General features: G+C 49.1%; 3 protein-coding genes and 1 non-coding gene across 4 annotated transcripts; 1 reads left to right on the top strand and 3 right to left on the bottom strand.

Annotated features, from left to right (window-relative positions):
- Positions 1–829: 829 nt before the first annotated feature.
- On the bottom strand, positions 830–1,979 carry K441DRAFT_95198 (uncharacterized protein). The gene has a single exon (XM_067654553.1). The coding sequence runs from the start codon at positions 1,697–1,699 to the stop codon at positions 890–892; it is 810 nt and encodes a 269-aa protein (XP_067509665.1). The 5' UTR covers positions 1,700–1,979; the 3' UTR covers positions 830–889.
- A 1,492-nt stretch (positions 1,980–3,471) lies between these two features.
- K441DRAFT_t2 lies at positions 3,472–3,615 on the bottom strand. Its single transcript has one exon. It is a non-coding gene; the product is annotated as a tRNA-Leu (tRNA).
- A 1,249-nt stretch (positions 3,616–4,864) lies between these two features.
- On the bottom strand, positions 4,865–7,231 carry K441DRAFT_533327 (HET-domain-containing protein; the record flags this gene model as incomplete). Its single annotated transcript, XM_067642275.1, has 2 exons — positions 4,865–6,118; positions 6,212–7,231. Coding segments are annotated over 2 exons (2,274 nt in total), but the record flags the coding sequence as incomplete, so codon positions are not given.
- Positions 7,232–11,146: 3,915 nt separating this feature from the next.
- Positions 11,147–11,362, top strand: K441DRAFT_469668 (heat shock protein DnaJ; the record flags this gene model as incomplete). Its single annotated transcript, XM_067641850.1, has 1 exon — positions 11,147–11,362. A coding segment is annotated over one exon (216 nt), but the record flags the coding sequence as incomplete, so codon positions are not given.
- Positions 11,363–14,275: the final 2,913 nt, after the last annotated feature.

The raw sequence follows: 14,275 nt of genomic DNA, 5'->3' as shown, positions 1-14,275 counted from the left end.
ATATCGGGCTAAGTTTCGGTGGCCCATTCTTCTCATTCTTATCGAATGCCTGTTCGGAAAGGTCATCGTTAGCGTTATCGGCAAGGTGCTCGGCACTCTACTCGAGTTCTAAATCTTCCTCTTCAACAGTCAAGAGCTCCTGACTTTCTTCATCATCGATATCTTGGTCCTGGTTCTCGACGAAGATCTCATCCTCCTGGTGCTCGTCGTCATTCTCCTCGTTGCTGATCGGGGCTGGAGTTGCCCGAGGCTTTCGTTCCAATGTTGACAAACGCAAACTCGACACCGCGATGTGGGCTATAGTGTCTCGAACCATGACTTCATCGATTGGATGTTCGGGAAGACACAAAAGACGTGAGCCATTGAATTAAATTGATGAATACCCCAAAAGTGTTACAAGAGGGGAAACCGGTGACCTCAGGAGCAGGAGTGCCATATTCAAGACATTGACACCTGGAGTTTCGGAAGTTGTGATTGGGAGGTCAATGCAACTCACGACGAAGGAGCTTGTTTCATTGTCCGGGCTCTCATTATGAGCCAAAATGTTTTGTAAAAGTGACTCCAAGTCATTCTGGAATCGCTGCTTTCGTTGTTTGACAATAGTGATCGGGCAAGACTCTCGTCGAGCAACGGTCACAACGGCGACCACGTCCATAGTTGGCAGCCCAGGAGCGGTAAGGAGAAAGCAAATCCCTAACAGCTCAACCCCAAATTTTGTGGAAGTCGGCCTGAAGAAAACCGTCTTAAAGGTTTCCCAGATGCGAAAGTAGGGACCAAGTTCTGAAATGTTATTGGTTTCCAGCAGCCCTAGGGGAGCCAAAGCGGCATTCCTATTCAAAGGATGGTCGAAAATTCGATTGAGCGCGAAGTTGATCATTCTCGTAGTGAGTTACTTGTCCGGCAACAAGGAAGAAATGTCGTAGATGTCTACTAGATAGGTATTGCTTGCCTTATAGACATTGGACTGGAAGGCTTTTATCAAACAATTAACCTTTTCTTCTGTCCATGCCATAGTTCGCTTCGCTCTGGAGTGCTTTCCCCTCAACTGCCCTCTCAATTTCTCCGCGTCCGAGTCTAATGCTGAATCCCACCCTTCTTCATACTCCGAGACTACGTCCGAGTCCACGTCCGAGTCCGAGTCAGATTCTTCGTCAATCGCCGGGACCACAATGGGTTTTCTGATCCTCTGTGACCGTCTCAAGGAAGGCGGATGGTCGTTGGGCGGATAGTCGTTCTGGGGACTGGAGGTGCGCAGCAAAACGAGGAGCTTCTGAACTATTTCTGCGGGCGCTAAACTATTCTGACGCGCCTTTGAAAGGCAACCCATAGCCAAAGCCATGCGAAAAGCCCAGGATTCTGGCATACTCACGTCGAGGTCAAACTCGACGCTTACGGCGCTTGGAAATAGTTGACGGACCTGGGCCTGCATGCGCAGAATCCCAGCGTTGGCCGCCAGGCACGAAATTGGTTTCGAGTACCGCTCGTGCTGGTAATTAAGGTTTAGTGTTTCTGGTAGGAGCTTTGCCAAATAGCCATTTTCTCCCAAATTCGCCTCTCTTAAGTCCTCTCGACAGACGCCACCTCCCAGGCTTTCGAGAGGTAGTAGCTTTTTAGGGGAAACGCCAAGGCATATGAACCGGCTGCCGATCTGTTGACGCCAGAACAGGTGAAATACACTCCGGGTCTTTGGATCGTACATGCGGATAGCTCTTTCGAGAACTCGAGCCAAGTCCTTTACTTTGAAGCATGCAGCTCCAAAACCGCACCCCAAGCCCAGACCATCACTATCCTCACCTATACCTTCCTGATGCTCCTCAACCTCCTCGCCCTCCTAACCCTCCACCATCTCTCCGCCCTAACCACCCAGCCCCCTGCATCCCCTTCCACAACCGCACCCTTTTCCTCCCGCACCCAGACTTCGAGTCTTTCGCACCCGCGCACGACGAGCTCTGGGCGCGGCTCGACCCGCCGAACGGCGGCTTCTATGTCGAAGAGGTCGACGGCGGCCGCCACCCCTTCCACCGCCATGTTCCACCAGCTGCACTGCCTCACCATGCTGCGGCGCGCCGTCCAGGAGGCTGCTGCTGCGTGGGCGCTGAATGAGTCGACGGTGGTAAGGGGGGGTGCGGGAGTTGGATTTGGTGCATGCGGGGCATTGCGTTGATTATCTGCGGCAGGTATGTGCCGAGGGTATTATTTTACGGTTTAATGAGAGAGGGAGGGGGGAAGGAGGGGAGAGGAGGGGGAGGGGGGGGGGGGGGGGGGGGGGGGGGGGGGGGGGGGGGGGGGGGGGGGGGGAGGAGGAGAGAGGTGTGTGGATCTAGGGATCTGGGGATCCGGAGATCGGGGATCTGGGCTGATGCGTATCGTAGAGTATATTGTATGCGGAGGATGATACGATTGAGCCGCTGATTATAAAGGAGGCGGCGCTGGATATGATTACCGGTCATGATGTGCTGCATCAATGGAGGGATAGGGATGCGTGGAGAGGTTATCGGAGGAGTCCGGGTTTATTGATCCTGATGTGCATTCGAGACTGGTTTGAGGTTTGCGGCTGAGATCTGGGCTTTAGGGGCTGGCTGGGCTGATGGACAAGCTGTGCGGCCATGCCATAACGCGTTAAGAAGACGTGCAAAGGGGGTGCTGATAGGACATGGTTGTTCAATCCAGAATCCAATGGACAGTTGGGTGAGTTCATAAGCTCACAGATGTGAGGTGTTTAATTCCAGCCTGGTCCTGGAGTCGACGCGTTCGATGTCACCGTTTCCAATCCCACCTGGAGCTGCATTTGGCTCACTCATGAGTAACAGCGCACACAATTATGTCTGACCGCAGAAAGATCAAATTAGAGTGGCTTGTACCGGACAAGTTCTTCAACCCTTTACGCAAAGATAGCGAAGTAACTGCAGCCTATTTGATAGCCAGAGAAATCGGATTGAGGTGCAAATCTTTCATTCAATTTTGAGTGGGTTGTTGGCACAATTTGATCAATGAAGCTAAGCGTTGACGAAGTTGCTGTTGAAGATCTCACAATCTTGGCATCACGTGGTATTTGATCTTGTACGATTTTTAGGACATCCTGGCAAACGAAAGGAAGCAGGAAGACATAGAACATGATATATTTCCCAGAAAATTACTGTGTGTGTCTAAAATCGTCTGTTGTTTTTTACAGTCCTGGTATCACCATGAATATACCATCACGTGACCGTTACCCTAATGCAAATCACACGCTAAACTTAAATAGGCAGCACGAGTTAGTCTGGCTGGACCTGGACGAGGTGTAGACTCGGCTTCTCAGAGCAGCTTAAAGATCCTTTGAAATGAGCAGACATACAACGTAATAGTTACATTCCAGCTATGGAAATTGTTGACCGTACCCACTGAGAGTAGAGCAAAAATTTACCCCCAGCATTACGAACCTCACCTTTTCCTGCCAGGATAAACTACCTTAAGAAAAAAAACCAAAACGGCTTCCGTCGCCGGGAATCGAACCCGGGCCTTGCCGGCACTTGTTAAGTGTAAAAGCTCTGAGAGCGGCACTAGACATTATGAGAACGAAGTTGTGTATGGGAGATTTGGGGGTAATCACAATCCTAGCCCCTAGACCACAACGGACGGTAAATCGAGCTGATTTATGCATTCGCAAAATTTAGATTAATACATATTACTATAATATCTTGGCCCGATAGAGAATTTTTGCGTAGAGTTGTGTCAGCAAGAATATTTTGTCATGAAGAGTGCATGCCCGGGATAGCTACACAAGTTCACACCAATCATGTTTTCCATTGTCTAAAAATTGAACAAATATCCAACTTTCTACAACATAAAATGAGTATTGTATAACACCAAGAAAAAATTAACGTAAATGTCACTACCGCAGCTCAAACAGTTGTGCCGGCGTTTTTGTGTTATTCTGATACGCCATCGCCTCTCCATCCATCATGCCATGAATATAACATTCGCCAAGGAACTCATACCAATATTTGTCGTCCTCGCCGAGCAGCTTTTTGATCTTTTCGGCCAGTTCCTTTTCTCCTATACAATCATATACAGGTTCTAGTTCAGCTGTACTGTCGAGGACATCCTTCTCGCCAGCCTTAGCGTTACTACTGCGCAATGATTCTGCTCCGGACACCGACCCCGGCGTATCTTCCTCCATATCGGTTTCTTTCTGACTGCCCTGCACAGGTGCTAGCCCAGCGGCACTTGAGGGTTTTGGTGGTTTTCGTGGCTTTGGTGGCTTCATTGACGTTTGTGAAGATTTACTGTCGGTTTGGATTTCCTTTTCAGGTAATTCCTGGGAGGCGCCTACCAATGCAGAGTGCTTTGCAGATTCTAGTTGAAAGGTTTGCTTTGTGTGGTTATTGTTTTCAGAATCTTTGGTACGCTTTTCTTCTGAATGAGAGCCGTTCGCGGGCCCTGGCTCTGAAGAGGCGTGCTCTAACTTAACCTCCTCCGTCGGGTCTGATTTCGGATCTATAGACATAGTTAATGTCTTCGTCTTTCGCCGTTGTAGCAAGAATTTCTGCCAGTCATCCTTTCTTCGCTCTAGGGCTAATTTCTTCCGACGGCGAAAGAACTTCAATCCCGCCTCGAACTCAAGCCAATTTACCTTTGGTTCGTTCCACTCCTTTTCTTTTCCCTCTTTTTTTACCTTATCCCGCTTTGCCTTCTTCCAGTTTTCGTAGTGTTTCTTATTCTCAACAGCCACGCCTGCGGTTTCCCTAAAATACGGATCCTGTTTGATCTTCTCCCGCATTCCTTTCTTCCACTCTTCTGAGCCTTGTCCAACTTCATAAACCGCTCCTATATTTTCCCTATAGTACGTCTTCCGCATATTTATCTCCCATTTCTTCCCATCCTCTCTTTTTTCTCGAAATACTTTTATGCGTCTAGCATTCTCCTTCCACCGGTGAAACCACTCTGTCTTTCGATGGCGGATCTCATCTTCTATCTCCAAATCTATTTCCTCTGAAGTCTTCTCTTTGCTTTTCTTCAGAATCACTGGAACACTGCAGCCATATAGGATGCAGACCAAAAGATCCGGCTGAACATTGCTATTCGCTAGGCCTAAATTTCCACTTTCCGTTCTGATGAGAGATCGGTTCCAGATGACAGCTTGCACTCTCCGGCAGAACTGCGCGACAACAGAGCAACGCTCGTTGTTTATCAAGTCGGTGGTATTCACAGAGCCACTAGATAGCCCGCCTTTACTGAAAGATTCCTTGCAGGCACGGGCATAGTAGACTGGAGGATTCTTGCCATCTCGGCCGCGGTCAGCCACCAGGGTACGCCAGAATTCATCTGGAGGATCCGTATCAGGGGCGTTAGCCCAGCCACCAGCCTGAGACCACTCGCGAGGGATGGCCCCACCTTGAGAGAAAGGCTGCACTTCTGTGACAGTATCGAATACGAATCCCCTGACGTACATACTATAGTGCTTCGGTTTTGGGCGTTTTCTGAACTTTAGGGTTTTGAGGTCCACACGCTTGCTCTCGGCAGCGTTATAGTTTCTTTGGTTCGATGCTGGCAAGCCGACAAAAGTGTCGGCATTCTTTCGACCCATTTTCAATGTATGGATGCCTGCATGCGCATACATGGCATACGCCGCACCGGAAAGCTGAGGAATCCAGGAGGGTAATGGCACATCGTCTTCAAGCTTCTCGTCTTCTCCATCTTTTTTACTGTCTATCCCTTTCTTGCTGCCTTTGCTTTTCTTGGCCCCTTTCTTGTCGTTTTTACTTTTCTTAACTTCTTTGGCTGTCTTTTGAGTGGGTAAATTGCGCTTTGCTGATTTTTTCTTAGGCTCTGGCGCCCATGGTCGGCAGATAATGTCCAGTGCTCGGGTCGGATCGCCACGCTCAATGCAAAACTCAACAAAATCCTTGCAGACGTCGACATAAGGCTTTTCATACTCCACTTCGTATCTTTTTTGCTGTGTAAATACCTCAAGGACATCCTGAGTATGATCTAATACAAGGCGTGACTCTCCTTCTCCTTCGCTAGCAGATGGAGTGGTATCTTTCGCAATAGCAAGCAAGGCGTATATAGTGTCGTGCTCAACGCTGGCTTCAAAGATAGACAATCTTGAAACAAGGTACTCGAGACTTAAAAGGGGCTGTCTTTTGCTGAGCGGGACGGCACTGGACACAGCTCGAACTCCAGGATCAGGTTTAGGATCAGGTTTAAGACCAGATTTAGGCTTGGATACCGTTTCCAAGTCCGAATCAGCTTCAGAGCAGGGTTCAGCATCGGATTCAGCATCGGATTCAGCATCGGATTCAGCGTCAGATCCAGCTTCAGATCCGGAATTGGACTCGGAGTCGGACTCAGAATCGGATCCAAAGCCTACGAGACCATTAGTCTTATAGTCTCTGAACAGTATTCCCGTTGCCTCGACGAGTAGAGTCGCACCGAGAGCGGAAACATACTCGAACCAGCCGGGAACGTGGTAAAACTTAGGGTCCTTTTTCATAACCTCGGAAAGCCGGTGAGTTGCCGTTTCGACTTCGACAAATAGCTCTACGGCGACGGCAAACTTCCGCCAAGATATCCTGTCTGCGCCGCAGTATATAACAGCCTTGCGAGCTAGTGCGATCTCTTGAACTACCCAGCGCCTCGAAAACCATGGGCGCTGCATAAGATCAAGTAGTGCGCCCCATTTCTCGCTAGCCTGCTCGCTCTCGCATAACTCGTCAAAGTTTTGAAGTTGCAGGACTTCCTTTTTGATGAACCTCAAGGCCATTTGACTGGCTTTGTCGCCATCTCCAAGCCAGATGCATACGCAGTCAGCCCTACCATATATGTCTGACATCATTTCGACTTGATGATTTTTCTCTTGAAGTGTTTCTTGGTCGATGCACACGGCATCAATCCAGAGATAGCGATCTTTCTTTGGGTGTCTGAGAACTTTGAGTGCGTTAACGAGGTCACGCGAGACATATTTTGCGTATATTTGTCCATCTTTCCGAATATGGATATAGGAAGTTTGCTTGGCTGATCCCCAACACCACGACAAGGCTTCATACGGCTTAATTTTACTGTCCTTCATAAATTCCATAACAACCAGTGTGCATTCGATGTGAGGGTTTTCTGGATTGCTGGCAAGAAGATTCAGAAGTCGAATGTAGCCCCGCTTCGTGGGTAGTCGTTCGTAAGTCTTGGACTCGTATTTGGGTAGCGGTTTGTGCTTGCGTTCCTTGGGGATCCAGTGGTTGTGAGAGTCGGCCATGCCTGATCTGGCAGTGCCTGCTTCAAGGCTCCTTTGACACTCTTGGCAGCGGGTCATTGCTGCTACGGTAGAATGGTATGCATGAATTAGTGTGAGAAAAAAGGTGACGCAAATCAGAAGAAGGCAATTCATGTCATAAGTATGAACGAATGGTAATGCAGTATTTATTATTAGTTTTGAAGAGCCCCTAAATCGAAAGTAGTGGCCGAAAAAAGGAAGTATAGACTTCAGACCATTTTGAGCGCGAAACAATAACACACAATATGCAAAGAAATATATGTGGAGCGCGAAAACTTCAGTTTTGAGCAAGGCTGAAGTAATCATAATCAAATGAACCGGTTTTCCAACCACTCATAAAGCGTCTACCTATCTCATGTGGCGAGGCGCTGCTTTCAAAGCTGTATGAGGCTTAAAGGCCCTTGCGTATGTTTGGAAGAAGAACATGTGGCTTACACAACTCTTGCATAACTGACAGATGCGTCTAAACTCCTATTCTATCGAGCGACAAATCCGTCCTCTCAGGCGTCGGTTCAAACCGTCCTTCATCTGTTTAGATATAACTTTGGCGGGGGTCTTCAGCCCCAGCCAGCCGCATACGGAAGGTGGGTGTAGTGATGAATCTTCAGACTGGTCGGCTCTGGAGGAAAGAGCTTGCTCCGTGGTGAGCTGAACCACCAGCTGAAGGGGATGCGACGAAAGGAGCGAGGAGGCTACAGGGAAAAGCGACAGGCAATCGAAGATCTTGTGCGGCTGAGTCTCTGATGAAACGACAAGCTTTGCCAAAAGCTCTTGTTTTGTGTTGAGAACAAGGCTGAGCCTCAGCCTTGCTGATTTCCAAGCGTTATCTGAGCGTTTTCTACTAAGTATGCGCCCATCACTACTGACCCTGTCAGCTGAGTATAGCTCAGAGATAAGGGGTAGCTAGACAAAAAACCCAGCTCACATACAGGAAGGTTTAAGATAAAGTTATGAACCTGCAGGAATAGATAAGTGGTTATCCATGACGGATGCTTGGGCTGTCTAATTTATTACAAATTCCCGAAGTCTGAAGATCATCATTCTTAGCAGGAAATGGTCTCGGAATTGAGTCAGTTGGGTGATGAGAGAGGCCTAAAAGTAAGGCGTGAGTATATGATCAAACATTCATGCTCTGACGACGCCTGCGTTTGTGACAGAACTCTAAGGTCTTCTTAAACTTTTATAAGCTTCTTAGTAAATTTAATAGATGAAGGGATGATAAATGCCGCGCTTTGGTCCTTGATGATAAAGGCTTTAATGGATCATTAGCAGAGGAGGTATTGCCGCCGGTTCAAATATCTGTTAAGCCGCGCCGGAGCGACTACTCATAGCCCCTTCACCATATCATGATCTGCTAAGATCCCAAATATTTTGATAAAACGAGTTTAGAGAGCTAAATCTTTCCTAGACGGCCTTGGGGTCCTAACGGAATGTCTGATATAGTTGAGTAATCTCATTGTTATGAGCTTATGAATCTGCTGCGGCAAAACTCCTTCGGCGGAAGGAAGGCAGGATCGTTGGTTCTCAGGGATAAGAAGCCCTCTGGTAGCATGTGCTAGGCAAAATCGTCACAGATAGGCTGATGAATAGTTTCAGGATAGCGGGAGTATAATTTGAATGTTGTGTGCTTATGCTCAGACTGGTTCATAGCTTTGAGAATAGAATAGGTAATTTGCTAAAGTAAAGTTAAGTGTTGTTTGGGTTACAGAATGTGGTAAATTTATTTTAGGAAAAGTATAACACGTCATAGCCTGGGTTAGGTTTGGGAGTATTTATACACTTGTGATTGCTTGGATTAGGTTGGTCTTCGGTTTCTCGAAGTTCGTTGTGGTTGCAGTGTTGAGGTTGATGTTGATGGAGGGATAGCTATTGTGGAGGTTTAACGTTCTTGATTGGGCCGCCTACGAATTGGCAAACCTTGAGAGATGCACTAGCCGGCCCTGCCTTGGAGATGATGCCAGTGTATCGTGGTTGGGGAACTTGAGCTAGTGTGGTCTGTGGTCCTGCTGTCGTCGGAATATGAACTGGCAATGGACAATTCGGACCCGGAGATGATGGGGTATTGGGCATCACTGTGCTTATAAAGGAGCTAGACGCTTACGGTATGCCCTTAGGCTTCCCGGGAGGTTTTTAGAAGCTATTGGTAAGGATGGTGCGTTGGGACGACGCCTTGCGTGTCCGTCCAACCGGCCTCGGAATCGAGGATTGGAAGGGATAGTTAGGTGCCATCATCCTGTAACGGCCGCCATCGTCAGCTTACACCTCAATGTACATCGTGGAAAGTTTTTGTTGGCGAGGATAGGCTAGTCACTTGGGCCGAGTCCACTACAAGCGTCCCTGCCAGCGCCCAGCGGTAGTCCTTGCGTCTTACAGTAGCAGAGCTTCTAATGACGATATCTGCTTCAAATATCCAAATCGTCTACTGGGGGTAGCGCTCAAGAGTAAAGCTGTTTATGTATTTCCTCTCTATGAATTAGTTATGGAAGACTATGTTCCCTCCCGTACTTTCCCAAATTGAGTTCCGCCTCTTCCACTGCAGCTGTATAATTTCATATTTTTACTCTTCTCTTTGCCTTCTAGGCTGCAGTATTCTTCCTCAAGCAACCGTTTTACTGCGTTATCTTCGTTCGCACTTCGTTTGACTCAAAACTCACTCTAGATACGGGGTGATTTGATTTGCAGATGTTAAGAATAGCACACATGTATCTTCACATGCACTCAATGGGTCTCCATAGCGGCGTATGGATTTTTATACTTTTATATTTAGTATGCTATAAATTTTATGGACCGACCTAAGTTTTGTTGCAGGGGAAATGACCTGTTGATGCTCCCTCACAGTAGGTTTGTGTGGAACTAAATCGTAATGAGTATTGCCGGAAGGACAGCAATTGATGACCGCACTGCTTGACACAAGAATATGAGCAGTTTTGTATACTAGCCTTAGCAAAGAGGCAAATTTGCGTTAGAGCCCCCCACGTACTAGCTCGTGTTCATGACGTAGTGCAGTCATAAATCCCTCTCCCACTTCAGCACAATCCAATCGTGCTAATCGACCAACCCGCCTCTCAAATGCCGTTGGAATTATGGGTTCGATGGATGCTCCGTTAGATTCATTGGATAGTCTTGCTAGTAGGTATCTTCAATCGGCGCATTTTATGAGGGAGAGGATCCAATTGTTGACCCAATACTTTAGCCGTTCACCGGTGAAAACGCCCTGGAATATAACTATTTTGGGACAAGGACCACAGGCGGACTGCAGGAGAAAAACCTTCCGAGCGGTAGCCTTGTACTTGAACGATACAATGCGGGACATATCGGTTTTGCACATGTGCTGGGGGGTAGGAGAGTACAAACCAGTAGCTGGATGTGGGATAAATTCGTGGATGAATGGCCTGGGATAGCTTCTGGACAACCCAGCGAATTCAGCGAATTCAGCAGCTTTGTGCCGCTCGCCAATTCACAAGGCGGCGCGACGACGGGCGAGAAAAGGCCAAGGCCCCTCCAACACAAAACAAACCCGTCGGTGATCATCGTGCATGTCTGCCGACGTTTCTGCTTACACCTTTGCCAATCACACTCTGCACAATTGAATTTTTTTTTGGCTTTTTCATCCCCACATCGTCGCTCCACAAGCTTGGTCGGGTATATTCCGTCACCTGCAGGTTACTTCTCCTCGCGATGCCCGTGATCCTACCTAAGGCAGACACCTGGGGACGCTTGTTCCACCTTTTGTGAAACCCGTGCTCAGCCACGAGCCGACTTCAAGTCAAGTGCACTCTAGTTACAGCAGCCAGTTTGAAAGGAAGCCTCTGCCTAAACCAACACTATTGGAGCTTTTTCCCTCCTCCCGGAGGCAGTTGACAGTCTCCCACCTTCAACACCTTCATTGCCGCCAACATGGTCAAGTCCGATCCCAAGAGGGACTACTATGCAGACCTAGAAGTCCCGCAAAATGCCGACACCGAAGACATCAGAAAGCAGTTCAGGAAGTTAGCTTTCAAATATCATCCAGATCGCAACCCAGGCCGAGAGGAAGACGTCGTCTCAAAGTTCCAAGCCATCCAAGCTGCCCATGAAATCCTCGGTGACCCTGAACTGAGAGCTAAATATGACAACGAGCGGAGGAAATATCAGGGATACTATGCCCCTTCGCACAGAAGACCGCCTCCACCTCCACGAAATGCCTACACTACCACCGCCACCAACTTCCCTCCACCTCCTCAAAGAGCCGCTCGACCTCCTCCACCTCGACCCCAATACACCTCTACAGCTTCTACCGCCCCAAATGGCGCTAGCCGCTTTACAAACTTTCCGAAACCGTCTCCAACCGCACAAAGACCTAATATGAGGGATGATGCCGAAGCCAGAGCCAACGTCTTCAATGCATGGCAACGAATGAGGAGCAAAACCCCACCGAACGGTGAAGAGACATTTGTGGGTGGGGCCAAGTGGAACAACCCACCCAATGCTTCAAAGCCTGGAATGGGCCGTAGTAATACTACCAGGACCCCGAGGAAAGCTGGGTTTGACCCTGCAACCCCAGGAGCGGACGAGCCTCAAGCACATGGCTCAGCGTACTATAATACATCACGTTATCGTGCCGCGCCTCCAGAACCGCCACCTCCACAAGCGCAGAATACAGTGCCACCTTCTCCGAAAAGAGCAGACCCACTGCGTCATTTCAAGACTCAGATGGAGGCGGATCCTGAGGTGCCATTCACGGAAGGAAGACCTCGTATAAGGACCCCATATCCTTCGACCAGCGGAGAGAAAACAATGTTTTCGAGTGCGGGTCTGGGACGCTCTGCTAGCACTCGTAACTCACCAAGCCGACCAAATTCATCGGGGAATGGGGGCTTCAATTCAGATTCTGGTCACACGAGGTCACGGCATCGAAGTGCTAGTCCCAATCTACGAAAGCCTTTCTCTGGTCAATCGCCTGCAAGAAATAGCGCAAGCACAGCTCATACGAGACCGAAAACGGGAGGAAATGCGACGCGTCCGTTTACGATGTACGGCTTGTCTAGTGACGAATCTGACGAAGGTTTCATATCTCATCGGCGTAGGACTGGGAAACAAACTCCACCAGCAGCTCGAAACCATCATCATCATAAATCGCCTCAAGCTGAGGCAGGTGTCAACCCGCCAAATGGAGCCCCACGTCCTGGGACTGGGCAGAAACCACCTAATATGTATGACGATTCTTTCAAAAGCTTCAACCCTTCTTTTCATTCAGCTGAATGGTCGGATCGCTGGCCTTTTGGTTCTATCAAGGTTGAAGATAGGGTTCCGCAGGTGCCAAACTGGGCAATGCCGTCCAGTGTGATGCCGCGGGCCAAAAATCCAACCAAGACGGACTATATCTTCTCTGATAAACTATTTAAATTTTCTTTGAAGACCTCAGCCCTTGAACAGGGAAGTGCTAATGCAAAAACTAGATTTAACATCCCCACTGCCGAAGAGAACTCTAAAGCAAACTTTGCTAGTTTCAAAAGTAGAAGTGCGGAAAGCATCAATACGAAATTCTCCCCTAATGATTGGAGCGGCAAATTCGAGGGCACTCCTGACTACTTCACTCCCGTCCCACCAATAGGGAGGACTGCAAAGGGAAGACAATCTCCGACTCGGGGTAGACCTGAAAGTCGTCCGCGAGCCACAACGCAGCAATCTTCACAGATGCCCCGACCCCCTCCGCCACCCCCGCCAGTTTTCCCACCACCTCAGCAATCATCACAGGTGCCTCCGCCACCACAGCAATCGTCACAGATGCCTCCACCTCCTCCACCGCCCCAATCGGTCAACACTCAGACGGAAACTGGAGCAGCATCGCAACCCGCCATTTTCTCACCATCGGATTGGCAGCGGACGTTCAAAGAGCCTAGCTGGGTTTATCCGGCAACAGGGCCTTCACCAACTCGTCCAGCTTCAGTTTCATCAAAGCGGACAAAGGCTCCCATAGCTCGCAGACCCTCAGCAGCGCCAAAGCAAGCTGGTGTAAGCGATGGCGCCAATGAACCTAGCATTTCCAACGGTAGGTACCAAGCCTCGGTCGAGAATCTCAGTAGCGATAGTCAAGATAGCTCCGCGATGGATATCGATACGGATGTACCCTCAGCGCCAAATGGTCAGCCGAAAGGACCAGCCCCTGCTCGAGAAGCTCGACCGGTACCAGCATTTCCACAAAAAGCGGAGTGGAAGGAAGGCTCGCAGAAACAATCAGCTAGGGCCTCCTCGTCCGCGACAGATGCATTTGGTCCAGGCCTTGACGGTCTCATTGGCCTGAAAAATGTTGCACCCATCGCGCCATCTTCAGACGGCGGTCTTCGCGACCTGGGGGACCTTACGTCGACGCTGCCATTCGAGTCACGTGCATCCGCCAACCACCCTCTCAAGCCATCGGCACCTCAGAACCTCGGCCTTCCACCAGTCCCCAAGGCCCCGGACGAACCAGCTCGTGTTACCAAGCAATTGTTTGCCAGCTACATGCAGGCCATGTATGCGTATATGGCTCTGTGGCATAAATTCAACTCAGCTATGGTATTACACTTTGCTGAACGGGAGAAGTGGTGCGAATGTCTTAATCCTACGTGGTTGACTACTGCTGGTGAGATAACGGACAAACCAGGATTCGACAGCTACCTGAGAGCCCTGCAGGAAGACGAGAAAGTTAGGAAACATTGGAATATAGCGTGTGAGAAGCACCTGACAGCGCTGGAGGCATGTGCCAAGGTGAGGGAGAAGGTATCGCGAGGGATGCCCGACGCGTAGCAGTGACGTTGTTAGCCGGAAGAAGGCGTTTGCTGAGATCAGCTTTGGCACTGTCCTTTCTGCGGATGTGATTAAGAAGGTATTTTTGTTATTGCTTGGAAGATAGTATCTTCACCTCTTCCCAAGGTTTTCTTCCCTTCGTGTTTGTTTTGACTTTCTTGGGTTGGAAGCTCTCCCGTATCTGTCTTTTAGGGCCTGGATATAACTTTTTGTCTGGGCTGGGCTGGGCTGGGCTGGGCGCTCGGTGAAGTCGGTAAC

Source organism: Cenococcum geophilum, assembly GCF_001692895.1.
Source record: "Cenococcum geophilum 1.58 unplaced genomic scaffold K441scaffold_2, whole genome shotgun sequence".
Lineage (NCBI taxonomy): Eukaryota > Fungi > Ascomycota > Dothideomycetes > Gloniales > Gloniaceae > Cenococcum > Cenococcum geophilum.
The sequence above is the reverse complement of the archived record's forward strand: the minus strand, read 5'-3'. Positions and strand labels throughout refer to the sequence as shown.

What these genes read in the sequence shown, in the direction of transcription:
- K441DRAFT_95198 (XM_067654553.1), bottom strand. Translation starts at nt 1,699, where the DNA reads ATGTACGATCCAAAGACCCGGAGTGTATTTCACCTGTTCTGGCGTCAA.